We start from the raw sequence: 14463 nt of genomic DNA, 5'->3' as shown, positions 1-14463 counted from the left end.
AACAGGAAAGTTTTTAGCATGTTACAGGAGCTCACCTGTCGATGGGGAGCTGCCATCAACACCAATTAAATTCAACATGTTAACCCCAAATGCCCTGATGGGAGGACAGGAACTTTGGTTCCTCAAAAGTAGCAGCACTCTAACAAACTGAGTTACTGTCACTACTGCAATGAATTAGAAAAAAGACTGTTCCATCAGCAAACTACAATGTCAAGGCATGACTGGAAGAGTTATGTAGATCACCATCAGCTATCCACAAGCTGATAATTTCCAGAAGTGGCTTCCATAAAATGCTCCGAGACTCAGAAATATTTGGATTTTTTTTCCAATTAATATCAATTACCAGGGGAAACAAAATACTAACATTCCAAGAATACACCCAACCCAGTCATTCAATTCAGGAGTTTCATATAATTTAAAGAATAACAGAAGGATGTTCCTTCGGACAGCACACCAGGAAACCTTGGTTCAAGTCCTGGCACTCTGGAGCCTATATCAACTGTATCACTATATTAGCTGTATAATTATATTCACATTGATGGACTGTCACCATCTTTCCTGGGCAAAGAACATCCTTCAGCACCGTGGTCAATAAACAGATGTAGTAATTTCCTCAGATACTCTCATGGTAGGGTCAGTCTTAATGTTTACACTGAAGTGAATCTGAACTTGATGAGCACTTAAATGTGTAGAGCGCTGCTTGCGCTCTGCCGCTAATACAAGAAAAATCTGTCAATATGAACTCATAAACCTACTTCAGAACAGGTCTGAAAATGTATTACCTCCTAGAGTCCATATCAAAGGAGTCAAGGGAGTTGAAAGCATGCTTCTCCTTACTGGAGTGCTCTGTGCCCTGGAGACATATACCTTCATATCCAGAATTAATCAGCTAAAAATAATGTGACTGGAGGCCCCAGCTTTTCTTGTTTGTAACAGAGAAACAGCCTAGAAGCTGCTGTTCTGAAATAGGTTTTGTTTTGGTGAGATTCATAACTCTGTCTACACCAGCTGGTTGATATCTACCTCGCCCTGAGAAGAAAGGCTGTCAGTATTGCTATATTTTTCAGTCACTAGAATGTAATCAATTTTAAGGATAAGGAAATACAAGCGGGCCCCAAACCTAATCCAGTCTAATTCTACTCTAAAATACATAAACGAGGACAGAAGGGAAAAAAAGAGGTTTTTCAGACATGTTACTGTGATTTCCATTTCAAACCAGGGTTGAATTACTTCCTTTCAACTTGCTTTTCACCCCCCTCAAAAGTAACTTAAAATTGTTTGTTTAAGCACTAGAAATCTCTCCTGGCCCACTCACCATCTGAAATTAACTGGAAAGACTCTTCAACAAGACTCAGCTGGCCTGCAAACCTGTCTGAGAATTTGTGAACTACATTTAATGAAATTTCCTTCCTTTATACTTCTTTATTTGAAAAAATGTTAGTACACGCATACCCTTCCTCATTTCTCTAAAGAAATGTGATAGTACTATTTTCAAAATGTGTCCCCTACATAGTACAATATGTACTGATGGGGAAATACATGTAAATTAGAGTAATAAGAAGCATGAAGAAAGCAGTAAGAAATGTGCACACCCAGATTCTAAGTCTACTGATAAGAAAAGAAATTCTTCTGAGGTTTATCAAATCGCTACTGTCAAACTACTGGAACAATTTGAAATGGAAGGTCCTATCCTAATCACACATTTTGTTCTCAAGACACCCTTACAAAACCCAAAAATACCAAGTATTACATAAGAAAAAGCATTCCACGGAAGTACAGACCAAGGGGTTTATGCACTCCAGACAAAAACATACTTAAAACAGGGTTAGTTGCACAGAATCCAGAAACTGGGTTCCTTCAGGACAAATGCAATCCCTACTTATGGAATCTCCTGTTTTCTCCTTGTGTTGTTACTGTAGTCACTGGGAGTCCTCAACAAATCTGTACCACTTAACAAATACCAGAATATGTATCCTATACCTGCATAGTTGAACTTTCCAAGAACTCCTTTGTGGCCATTTCAACATGATTAATATAGGGATCTTATATGCCTAGATCAGCGCAACCTCGTATCTCCACGCAGGTATCGTTTTTTGTACTATTCAAGTACTTGAGGACCTTTTGCCAGGGATCAAAAAAGGGAAGATTATCTCCCATAGCATCTTGCTAGGAAGCAACCTGCCACAGGTGGATTGCACAACAGTCTGCAAAGGGAAGGGAGCACTCAGAAAGACTCTCCTTGCTATCTCGGAGGGTTTTGTCCATCCCAGGGAGAACACTCTTACTAGCTGCAGCTCCCTTCCAGTTACTGTTCTTAACAAGATAAGCAGTGTAACTATAGTTTCCTAAATGTAGGAACAAAAAAAAAAAAAGTAAATGTCCTTGCAAACCCGTAATGTTTCATGGGATTTGGCCTAAATGAAAAATGTGTGAAGTTTTTATGGAAATTATTTTGCTACCGCTCTTAATACAAGAAAAATCGACTGGTTAACGATCCTGCAAAACATTTGGGTTGTGTAAAATTACACTTACTCTAGTATCTAGAGATTGTCTAAGAGAAGTGGTTCATATGTTAAGGGATTAGAAAATTGTTCTAAGTGCACTCAGAATTTATGATCTCATTCCCAGACCTATTGGTCAAACTTGTCAATCATCTCCCATAATCCACTATTTCAATTAAAGAAGTAGTGAAAAGAAAGGAAATTTACAGACACACATATAAGATGGAGATGACCTAACTCTTATTATTCAAATGCTTAAGTAGAGAGAAAAACTAATTCACTGCTGACATTCATCGGCTGAAAAAATATTTCATTGTCCAGATGAGAAAAGCATTCACACACACAATTAATTTTAAGCATGTGCTTAACACTCACTGCCTTTTAAACTAAGAAAAAATATTAACTTGGAACTTAGTGCACTGCACATGCTGCTGTTTGACAGAGAGAGCTCACTGATAAAAAGGCTACCAAAACAGTAAGGCTTTTGTAAAGGCCTTTTAACTACATAACTTCTAAAAAGGGGATGACTTGCATTACACATTCAAGTCAAGTCCAGCTATTCTGCAAATCAACATGAATCTGTATGAGCAAAGCCGAGTGTCAGCAGCCAGCTCATCGTACAGCGCAACTCTTAAAATTACTACCCTGGTCTTCATTCAACAAGATCTTTTGTGTCACCCTGCACCAAGAATCTGTTTTTTCATAGAAATTGGAAGAATGGACCTTGTGGTAGCAAAATATTAGCATGGGAGTGCTAGGCTGCACTATACTTTCTAACTTTAGATAAATACTGCTTCAGATTAACTTTATTTCTATCATGCTTTCCAAGCTAGCAGAATTTGTTATCTAATTATTAAGAGAGATATCAACATTCAACTTTCATGTGCTTAGTATTGTATGAAAATCATAAAGATTCTGCACATAAGGAAGTGCTTGCTAGTCAATATCAACCAACAATTGTGAAAACAAACAAAAGAACGTCACCATGTTTAATTTTTATCTGCATGGGTTTTGTTCTGGCATCTAGATTTTATTTTAGTAATTTACTTTTTTCTTAAAGGTCAAAAGTAACATAGTCCAGCTACACTGAAAATATGATGACATCTTTATGAAAGTGATAATAATTTAAGAAGATAGATGCCATAAATATTGAAATAAATCAGATAAGTGTAAAACCATAAATTGAAAATGTTAGTTGTTTTTAAAGCACGATTTAAAGTTGATAAACATCATTTAAAGATGCGTTTGCATTTTCCCTTAATCAAAGGCAACTGCATATTTCTTTTCTTCCCCATGAAACATGACTGCAGGTATGTGGTCTCCTAAAAATAGACATACAACAACCTTGCCAATACAGCTTGAAAAAAATTCCACATCTCCTAAAATGTGAATCATCAGTTCTATTCTATTCAATGTGGTTTGCAACTTCACCCTGTCCAGTCATCTTACATCTTCCTGCACATCCAAAGAAAATCATGTTACAAAGTGTGTCTTCACTGGCTTTTCATTCATATTTTGGCCACAAAAAATCCTTGAATAATGTACAGCAGAAGCATCTTTGGTGGCAAGTATCATTCATGTTGCAGTTGAATGCAGCTATAAAATATGAAGGAAAAAATCTCAGGTCTTAATACAAATTTGTTTCATAGTATTTTATTATAATTTCTTGTGTGCTATATATAGCTAATTCTAAATATTTTTTTTTTGTTGTTCCCCAGTAGTAACAATCCTCTGAACATTTTAAAATAGGTTCCCAGCATTATCGCTATCATTAAAGTGAAATAACTGATTATTACATCATTTCTTATAATCACTGTCAAAACACAGGTCTAATACTATTACTAATACTAATTATGCTATTAGAAACAATACATCCTTTTTTTTAGGAAAGATGAATTAAAATTAAATTATTTGAAACATCTAAGTGCTTTTATTCCTAGGGCTCTTGGGGAGGAAGGCAGAAGGGATTGTATAATATGATCCTTATACACTACCATCTATTGCTCCTTAAAGATGGTGAACAACCTATATCATACATTTTCCTTTTGGTATTCCCTGCAAGTGTTTTTGAAGTTCACTAGGAATGTTAGTGCTTGTGAGAACAACAGATGGATAATACTGTTTACAGTCAGGGAGGGATATTATTTAAACTTCACCACCCAGATTTGCCAACAAACCTTAGCAATGCTGTGAAACAGCCCTGTTGCTTTACTGCAACCTCTCCTTATGGAGGGCTGTTCTGAACTATGAGTTAACTTGATGATGGCACTGAAAAATGACACTGACTTGTCTGAGTTAGCATTTACTCCTTGTTGTGTTCAAGAATATTTGCTTGATTTATTTCTCTACATTTTTGTCCCCAACTTTATTTTCTCATTATTTTTCACCTGTGTCTCCAGCCTCTTTTTATTCTCTATTTATAGGTTGTATTAACAATGTATTGGCACTGTATAAATACCCAATATAAACATAACTGTTTGATTCACGGGACTGACTTAACAAAAAGAAAAAAAAATCTGCAGAAAAAATTAGTTTGTAAGTATACTGTCTAAAGTTGCACACAACTAATACAAATTTCTCTCTGGAACCTATCAGTCATCATCAAATTTGGACATCAAACTTTCAGCTTAATTAATTACATTTGTTGCCTGTTCAAGTAAAACCTGAAAAAAAATTACTTCAGAGCACAAACCAGATTGTACAGTCTTTCCCATAAAGCCAATTTGAAACCACAGCTCTGGATGGAAGGTTGCATATTGCTCATGTGAACAAGTCCTAAGTAGCTTTAATCAACTACATAAATAATGGCAGTGCTGACAAAGTCAGTGAACTCACCACTTGTCCGTCTCTCCCTGGAACACCAGGCACTCCAACAGAACCCTGGTGGGAAACAGATGCCGATGTTTAGCAAATTAAACAGGTCATGAAACCTTTCATCTCTTAATACAGTACTTAGAAATTATGGTGAATGCTTGCTTATTGTAACAGCAATAAATTTTTCAAAAAATAATGTTTACCCAAGCTGAGATCTCTTTTCAGTTAGGAATTTATACTAATTAGACATGTTCTCCTGTTGTACATTTTAATGACTGTCTCACTGTATGGCCTCTTCCAGAAACAAGCTTCAGGCTGATGGTTGCTTTGTAATGCTGTGGATGCTTCACAAGAAATGTAAGAATTAAAATGCAATTCCATTTAATGCTCTTGATAAATTTTAAGACTGACTCTACACAATCAAACTTAGCACCTGAACAAAGCTATTAATGCTTCAAGAGGGATGCTTCAATAACTGGTATTGGCCAGTTTATTTTAAGGGTTTTAAGAGATAATCTGCAACAATTCAGCCTGACAGTGCAACTTACAGACACCCTTTTATATTGCATCAGTATTACTGCAACCAAATTTTAAAAGCCAACACAGGCCAAACACAAGGAGCAGACAAACAAGGGAAGCAAAACATTAGCATTGACTTGTAACATTGGAGGCATCTTTTCACAAAGCTCTCAAACTGTAAGTTTCTGTATGATGGACAAATTTCCTGCAGGAACTTGTGCAACTGTTGGTAGGGCTGTTCAGTGAAAAGCTGAGGCATGAGGAAAGCAGGAAAACTGCATGTGCTTACATAGTATTGTCCTCTTCATATCTAATAATGGTGTTGCTCAGCAAGGAAACTGACAGCATTCTATTTAGTTTTCATTTATAAACGTGATAGCTGTTCAAAAGGTTGACACCCTAAAAAGAGGCCACTGGACTGGGAAAGGCAGAGTCTGTGTCAACAGCGAAACATGCAGTTCACCAGGACCCTTAAAACAAAACAAGCACTCTGGTGAAACCCTTCATGCCCTTTTCTCTCTGTCCTACGAATCAGTGCATGACATTTCCCCCTCTATTCATATTGGTTAAAGGTTTCACTAGAAATCGTTTAGTCAAAGGGCACCAACACCCAAAGGGAACGCATCCAAAACTGGTGCAGTTTGTCAGTTAATAGAGTTGAGAAATCCTGTGAAACAAGAAAAGGAAGCAACTCATGAAGGTCTCAAAAAACCTCCTGAAAAAACGTCTGAATGCCCAGGAAGCTCCAGCTCATAACAGAGCTGCAAATCAGTAAGCAATAATACACTGGCATCCCATTCCTGTTGACTCTCTTTGCTGGATGCATGGTTGTGATTGCTAGCCATTGCAAAGGGGCCCTAGTATCCATTTTCACATCTTTGTATAATTTTTCCAGAAAACTAGAAGACAAAGCTCAGGAGGGCATCAAACCATTAGCCGCAATAAACTCTCCTATTTATAACAGTTCCACATCTAGATGACAGTCTTCTATAGCTGTTGATTTTTCTTATTACACACGTTTGAAAGTGTAAATAAAGGTGATTCTACCATGCTAAACAGAAGTTTATCAGATATTCAAAAGCTCATGGGTTTTGTGGATGCTGTACATGTAAAATACCCTCCTCCTTAAGTCTTACAGTATAATTTTATAATGACAACTTAGATATCAGTACAGCTTTGGAATGCATCAATCCTGCATTGCCAAACATGAAGGCTAGTCCTCTCCTTCAGCCTGCAAACTGCGTATAGCTCACAGCTGACAAAATTCCACCAATTTATATGATGTGGGATTACATTTTTACATATCAGTAGGTTTTTCTTTCTTTTGTTCAAAATGTTCCATTTGAAGAGATGCATGCAAACCATCACCTTAAAGAATATTATCTCAGAAGAAAAACACTTTTCACATATGTTAATGTTACTTACTCCTTTCCTCTTTTTTTTTTTTTAAATTTTTCTTTATACAAATTGAGCCTGTTTTATTAAATACCTTCCATACAACTTTTTAATCTTTTGAAATCAACTAGAAAATGCCTTGGTGGTGTGTGGGTGAGATGCTGGAAAAGTGCCACTTACTGGCTGTTATTGCTGATATATCTAGAACTGCTTTAACGGTGTAATTCCATAAATCCTAAACTCACTCCATCAAACCAAGGCAGTCAGGTTTAATGAGTGTAAATAATGCTGAAAGCATTCCCAGGAAGTCAGGTCTCAGGTTACGGAAGGAACAGGAAGACACCGGCAGACCACCTGAACACTGCCAGCCAAGCACCATTTATCAGCAACACCTATGTCCTTTGTTTCTGCTGGTCAATTTTTTAGTCATATGGCACTGATCTACTTGAGGAAGGACATGCATTTAATCAGAAACTCTATCTCCCCACCTTTCACAACGTTTTAACTTTGGTTTCCTAGTCATACCAGTGTATGAATAAGAAAATTATAGTGACCTTTTCACCTGAAAGTTAAGCAGACAGATTGAAAACAGTCTGCTCTGCATTGCTTGAACTTCCTATGATGGGGAAATGAGAAATCTGATGTCTCACATTATAGGGCTGCATTTTGCAAAAACAAAATTCAGAGCCTAAAATAACCAATTCAATGCACTGTACAGTAGCTAATGCCATTCACCTTTTCTGCTCACAATTTGGCACCAGGAGGAATAATCACTTTCACAGTATTATTGTTTATACTATACCTTTTGTCCTGGAGGCCCCTGAGGTCCCTGCAAAGGGAAAACAATTCAATTAACATCATAACTCTAGCCAATTTAAACTGAAATGACCAATTAAAACTGTCTCATTGTGTAAGCATTCTGATACTGGACTGAAACCAGCTGATGTTTTATACATCAAGGAAAAGTAAAACTTTACGCTCAAAATGCACAATGGATCTTTTTTCTTCTCATTTGGAACTGATCTAAATAGTAACTGGAAGACTCAAATTTTCCTCCCTTCTAATCCTTTCTCTTCCAACCCATCTGTTTCTTCTAATACTGACAAATCTGTCAGCATTAAGACGACTGTGGTTTTACTCTTTCTGGTACCAGCTAACATCCAGTTGCATGTCCACAGTAATATATCTGCTTGGCAGCATAAAAACAAGGTTTAGGCAAACAAGTATTTTTAATATAGAGAGAAGCATAAGTCTCAAAATCTCCTCACCTTCTAGGTATCAGCATACATGACTATGTCTTACCCAGCACGTGATCTGTGCCATCATTTGCAAGTTAGGAGAAAAATCATTAAGAATTAACATCAGAAATCATTAAGAATACTCTTGGGAAGTAAAGGATCAGCATTTTGCCCCCATGACCTGAGAAAGCAGGAAGAGGTATCTCACTTGAGGAAAGCATAACTGTTTAATGTCATGCAGGAGTCATCGATATTAATAGGACCCATTTCTCATCTGGCATCTCTGAAGTACCCAGGTGGTTTGTGGCCACAGTGGAGAGGGGAGGCAGCAGAGAAATAGATCACGCAGCCATGTCTTTGATATTTTGACAGTCTGTTTTGGTAAGCCAGACCATGTCTCCCTTGGTTCTTATGCACTCATTTCCCTGTGTTCCTACTATAGGTGCTGGTGCTATATCAAGCAACATGAATTCTGAGTTCATAAGGGTGCAAAACAAAAAGCCCAAACTGAAGAATCAAATCCTTCTAATGTGTGAAAGAATAAAACAAGAATTGGTTGATATCAGAACTGCAATTATGCAGAAAAACAGAAGGACTGCTACTTCAAAATGTGGGGCCAATTTTATTCTTAAGGTAGTGTGAAGTTAGGCAGAATCCCCCACTGTTAGGAGATGCAGCACTTGTTGGAACATTGCTCCAGTGAAACATTAAACTGCTAACATAGAAAAGCTCCAATGTTGGTAATTCTGAGGCCTGGATCCACTGATGTGGATGAAAGCCTTGCAGTTTTAAATGTGGATTCACGTGTCTAAGGTTGGGCATCAAACCTTGCACAGATCAGTGTTGCTTCCTGAAACTTTTGCCTGAATGTCTCAGCAGAACTAGGGTCTTGTAAGCATCTCCTTTTGACTGAAGGGAGAGATTTTGTTAATAGAAAGCCACCTGTGAGGCACAGGATAACAAGTTTGCTCCCTTGTCTTCAAAAAGAAGCAAAAATACCCAAACACTCAGCACTGGTGATGACAGAGCAGTGAGTAAACTGATGATCTGCTTTTTCAGACTGGAGAAAAATTCCCCCAACCCGCTGCATTTCAAAAAAATGCTGTTTAAATCAGGTCATCTTTTTAGTAAGTGTTTGAATTCTAACTCTTAAAATTTGCTAGAGGCTGAGGACACTAGTAATACTGAACATGGTAAATAAAGAACATCCTATTTCTTAAACACTGCTTGCCAACAGTCTCCAAGTAAACTGAAGATGGGGAAAAAAATAGATAAAACAAATCACGAGGATGTTGGTAGGCGAGAGTTGCCTGCTGGCTAAGGAACCACGGATATAACATCATACTCCACAGATTTTTTTCCCTTTCTTCCAGAGAAGGAAGTTTCTTCCAGTGCCTGACACCATGGTAGGTGGTAAACCAGGAATCCTCCACTTCTGTGAGAAAGATGCAAGTTTGGCTAACATCTTAAAAACTCCAAGAAATGAATGTTCAAACCATAGTTTTCCTACATCACCATTACCAAAATAGGCTCCAAATGTCTGCATCCTGGGCATCTGTTATCTGTTGACATTTTGCATATTAAACAGTGGCATTTTGGTGGTATTTCAGGTCTTTAGAAGAATCCCTTCATCAGTAGACCAGACTGAATGCAGAACAACTGAAGACTGCCTTCATAGTTCATACCTGCTACTTTTACGTCCAAGGAATGGATATTGCCTCCTCAGTTTCTAACTGCTTAAGAAGCTAATAAAGCCTTCTAAAGACATTCAGCTATATTAAATTACCATTTGGGAGACCTCAATACAAAGTTACCATTTCAAGGTTAAATTTACTTACTAATTCTTATTCATTCACTTACTAATGCTATTCTCCAAAGTAAACTGTTAAATGTACTCCTTTATTGAGCACTTTGTGCCTGGTGCTTGCAGCTGTCAGCCTGTGGGATCGACATAATTCAAGGCATTGCCGATGTCTCCAGGAAAAGATCTTTCCCCAGAATTTCCCTCTCATCGTTGCCATCATTCCAGCTCCTCCAGAGGTGTTATAAAAAAAGAAAATATTTACATAGTAGCATAGTCTTGCTCTTATTGTGCCTTTAAAATTAATCTTTCAGAGAAAAGAAGCAGCAGATACTTATAAGTAAATATTTTATACAATTATCTGTTTTCCATTTCTGGTACTTAAGCCTTAACTCAGACTGGAAATGACTCTGGTGTCTCATGGCCATTGAGCTACCATGACAATGACAAAACCAGTCCTCAACAATATGGCTGCCTTCAGAAGTGGTATGCTCAGAAAACCAATCGCAAGTAGAAGCTTACTGCTCCCTAGCATTGGGAAAGAAGCTCAAAGTCACTGGAAACTTAGAAGCTCATCCATTGACAGGCCTCATCCCTCTCCCACATAAGTCTGCCATCAGCCACCTTAATAGAAAACCTGAAATAAAATTACTAAGGGAAAATTACTTCAAAAAACTGTAAAAAACTACAGAATTGTTGTAAAGTGCCTATTTTCTACGAATTACCTACACTCCCTGAGCAAGATACAGAATCACACTGGAGAGATAGAAATAAGCAAGTAAATACAGCTTGGGAGAAAGAGAGGAAGATAAAGGGATAAAATAAAAAAACCTCCAAGACCAGTTCATTTCCAGAGGTATAATTGATAATTACTAGAAGAATCTATATAGGAAATTCAATATGACCATGTAGATTTTTTCCCCCCGATTATTCTACTAAGTTGGGGAGAGTGCTGTGTTGCCCACTTGATAAACAGACAGTAAGATGAGCAACCAAATACCTCTGTGTAGGTCTTCAGACAGGAGCAGAAGGCAAGAAATACACAAAGGTTTCCAAACAACTCCTTAGACTATTTTTTGGTTTTTCTTTCTGTTTTCTTCAACTGTTCTGTGTTCCATAACAGCTGCAGTGGTATAGTGGCCATGCTGGTTGCTCTAGTACAACCAAAGGGATGCTTTGCAAATGCAGGTTCAGCAAAATTTCACTTTGGATAGCTCTTCTGCCACTGGATCCAGGCAGCCCAGTGCAGAGCTGCTATGACTGCTCCCCACTTCATTCCCCTCAAGCCCAAAGCCTCTGTTCTGCAGTGACCAGGCATGTACGAAACTCACGGTAGTCTTCACTAGTCGAAGGCTTGATCTACTACCACAGGTAATACATTGTCACTCAGTCTCTGTCAGTATCATCCCTGAGAATATGAAGCTGGTAAAACAAAAGCCTTTAAGACAAGAGCTATAGAATTCTTTCACCTCCTGCTTTTATATATACTTTTTTATATATATATATATATATATATATATATATATATATATATATATATACACACAATGTATGTAATTGATCAACAAATCACTTTATAATAGTCTATGCAGATGATGTTGATAGCAACTATTTGTCTTATGCCTGTATCACTGGAAGCTGCCAGAGTTTCCAATGCAGGGATGCTCAGGGATACTCTTAAGCCCTTGGTGACTAATGTTAAAAAACTGACTTTATAAAGAGCATCTAGGCTTCAAAAATTACACTGAAAGCTCATAAAAACTGTTTGGATAAAGTCACTGCTTAGCATTTTTGAAAATTATGTTACTTTTCTTGAGATTGACACACATTCACTGAGAAACTTCAACTGAGAGGGCTGAAAATTTCAGTTTTGAAAGTTGACCAGAATAGAAAGGTAAACTAAATATAATAAAAATTAAAAATAGTTCTCACTGCTTCAGGTATCATGAACACTTCAGAAGAACTCTTTGCCATCAAGTGCAATTCAGTAAACTATCTAGGCAGCTCTGACAAGCTATTGCAGGGTTTCTCTGAATTAGGTTCATTCAAACAGCTCCTCAACAGGAGGATGGAAAAGGGTGCATTGCTCCAAAGAAATTCAACTGCTATCTGTGTTTCTCTGGAGGTGGAGAATTATTCGATAGTTACTTAAGCACTTGGAAAACTGGGTAACCAAGGACAAACAAATGTTTATAAAAGTCTTTTATAAAACTGATCCACCACTTCCCTGGGCATCCTGTTCCAATGCTCAATAATCCTTTTGGTGAAGAAATTTATCCTAATATCCAGTCTAAACCTCCCCTGGTGCAACCTGGAGCCATTTCCTCTTGTCCTGTCACTTGCTACTCAGAAGAAGAGACTGACATGCACCTCACTACAACCTCCTTTCAGGTAGCTGTAGAGGGCGATGAGGTCTCCCCTCAGCCTCCTCTTCTCCAGACTAAACACCCCCAGTTCCCTCAGCCGCTCCCCGTAAGACTTGTGCTCTGGACCCTTCATCAGCTTTGTTGCCCTTCTTTGGATGTGCTCCAGCCCCTCAATGTCATGTAGTGAGAGGCCCAAAACTGAGCACAGTATTTGAGGTGCAGCCTTATCAGTGCCGAGTACAGGGGTAAGATCACTTCCTTATTCCCAGAAACCAATTTCTTACCACTCTAATGGCATAAAGAACTTAAGAAGGAAAACTGAACTAGCAGGTGTATAGGTTTCATACAAAGTATTCATCTGCATTTCAGTGGAGCCTGCATTCTAGCCACTGATTCCATCTTCTGTGTGTAATGGGCATATGATGTAATTCTGAAAATGTGTTCCTGCATGGTTGAGGAGTGTTTCATAAAGATTGCAATTTCTAGAGTTCTAGTACTGAAATGTGCAATGTTTTAGTACTGATGAATCACCTAGATAAAAGAACAACCAGCTAAGTAAACAGATTAAATATGAGGGGAAACCTCATATAAACTTCCGATTAAGCAGTGTCCCCCTCCCATGCTATCTACCTTAACACATTAAAAGAGCTGCAATAACTATTAATCAGTGCTCAGCCTGAGCTTCTTTTCATCAATCTCTTAGTCAATGTTGTGACAGCCATTACAGAAGTACAGAGGTTACAAGATGCCAAAGAGTATTTTCCTGAGATTTCCTGCAAGCTAAGGCTAATGCAATTGTATCGGGGGAAAAAAAATTTCTGTGAGAGGCAAGGGCTGAGAACTTCCATTTCATCTGCTAGTTCTTAACAAACATTTGCAGCTAAGCAGCTTAAGAACACCTTACAAAATTTACTATGAACATGCTACCAGAATAAAACAAAGAAGACTGCTGCAGAAGTCTGGCCATTGAAAACAAAATCACAATTAGTAATTTCCTGGAGGAGCTACGAAGATTCACACCAGCTGAGGATCTGGTCTTAATCACTGGCCTGCAAGGCTGAATTGAAGCCAGCAACACTTCCCAGTCAGTTTTGCCCGGTCTCTGTGAGTTCCTTTTGTTCATTTTACCTATGATGAAAAAATTAACATTGATTCATTTTAAAGATGTGACATTTTGCAGACTTAACTGCAAGGTTACGCTTTTCCACTGTCTTTCACAACATGGCAATATCCTTTGGAATAACATCCTTCTTATTCTGAATAACTAGTAAAAGCAGTAACATTAGGTCTTATTTTCTTGAACAGATGCCCAGCAAGACTGTATAAGCACAAAACTACTAGTTTGGAAAACAATATATCTTAAAGCAGAGGGATTTTGCATTTGGGTTGGTCATTATAGTATAGATTTCTTTTGCAAAGAGACACCTTTACCTGAATTCTCTGGTTATTCTGGAGTATTCTGCTCTTGCAAACATCTGTAAAATTACTTATATGTCTTTAAAGCCAATTTGGGGGGATAAAATAATATATGGAGTTTTTTCAATGACAAGAAGTGGTTGATTCATACACTGAACATGTTTAAATTTACTTCTTTTCCAAGGAGCTGAAAACACTGCAAATTCTGATCTTCCAAATTTTTATTACTATGCACTAGTTTAAAATACTCTAAACATAAAAGCACCAAAACCTCTTCCACATGGAAATTAGAAACAAAAACACTCCACGCACACCTTCTATCCTATTGCAGTTTATGAAAATGTCTGTCACTGCCAGCTTTTGATATTTCCCATCACCAACTCACTTTAAATTCTCATGAATAGTCTGCAAAC

The 14463-nt window shown here is 37.7% G+C and overlaps 1 protein-coding gene across 2 annotated transcripts in view; it reads right to left on the bottom strand.

Annotated features, from left to right (window-relative positions):
- Positions 1–14463, bottom strand: part of COL25A1 (collagen type XXV alpha 1 chain) — a 152697-nt gene that overhangs the window by 72280 nt on the left and 65954 nt on the right. For both annotated transcript variants that reach the window (XM_026848061.1, XM_026848062.1), the window contains exons 9-10: positions 8032–8058; positions 5337–5381 (exon numbers count right to left, since the gene is read on the bottom strand). In XM_026848061.1, the coding sequence (XP_026703862.1) occupies positions 5337–5381; positions 8032–8058 (72 nt within the window). The remainder of the gene's footprint in view (positions 1–5336; positions 5382–8031; positions 8059–14463) is intronic.

The sequence above is a fragment of the Athene cunicularia genome (assembly GCF_003259725.1).
Source record: "Athene cunicularia isolate RWA chromosome 4 unlocalized genomic scaffold, athCun1 chr4_part2, whole genome shotgun sequence".
NCBI classification, from domain to species: Eukaryota; Metazoa; Chordata; class Aves; order Strigiformes; family Strigidae; genus Athene; species Athene cunicularia.
This window is presented reverse-complemented; position numbering and strand designations above follow the sequence as displayed.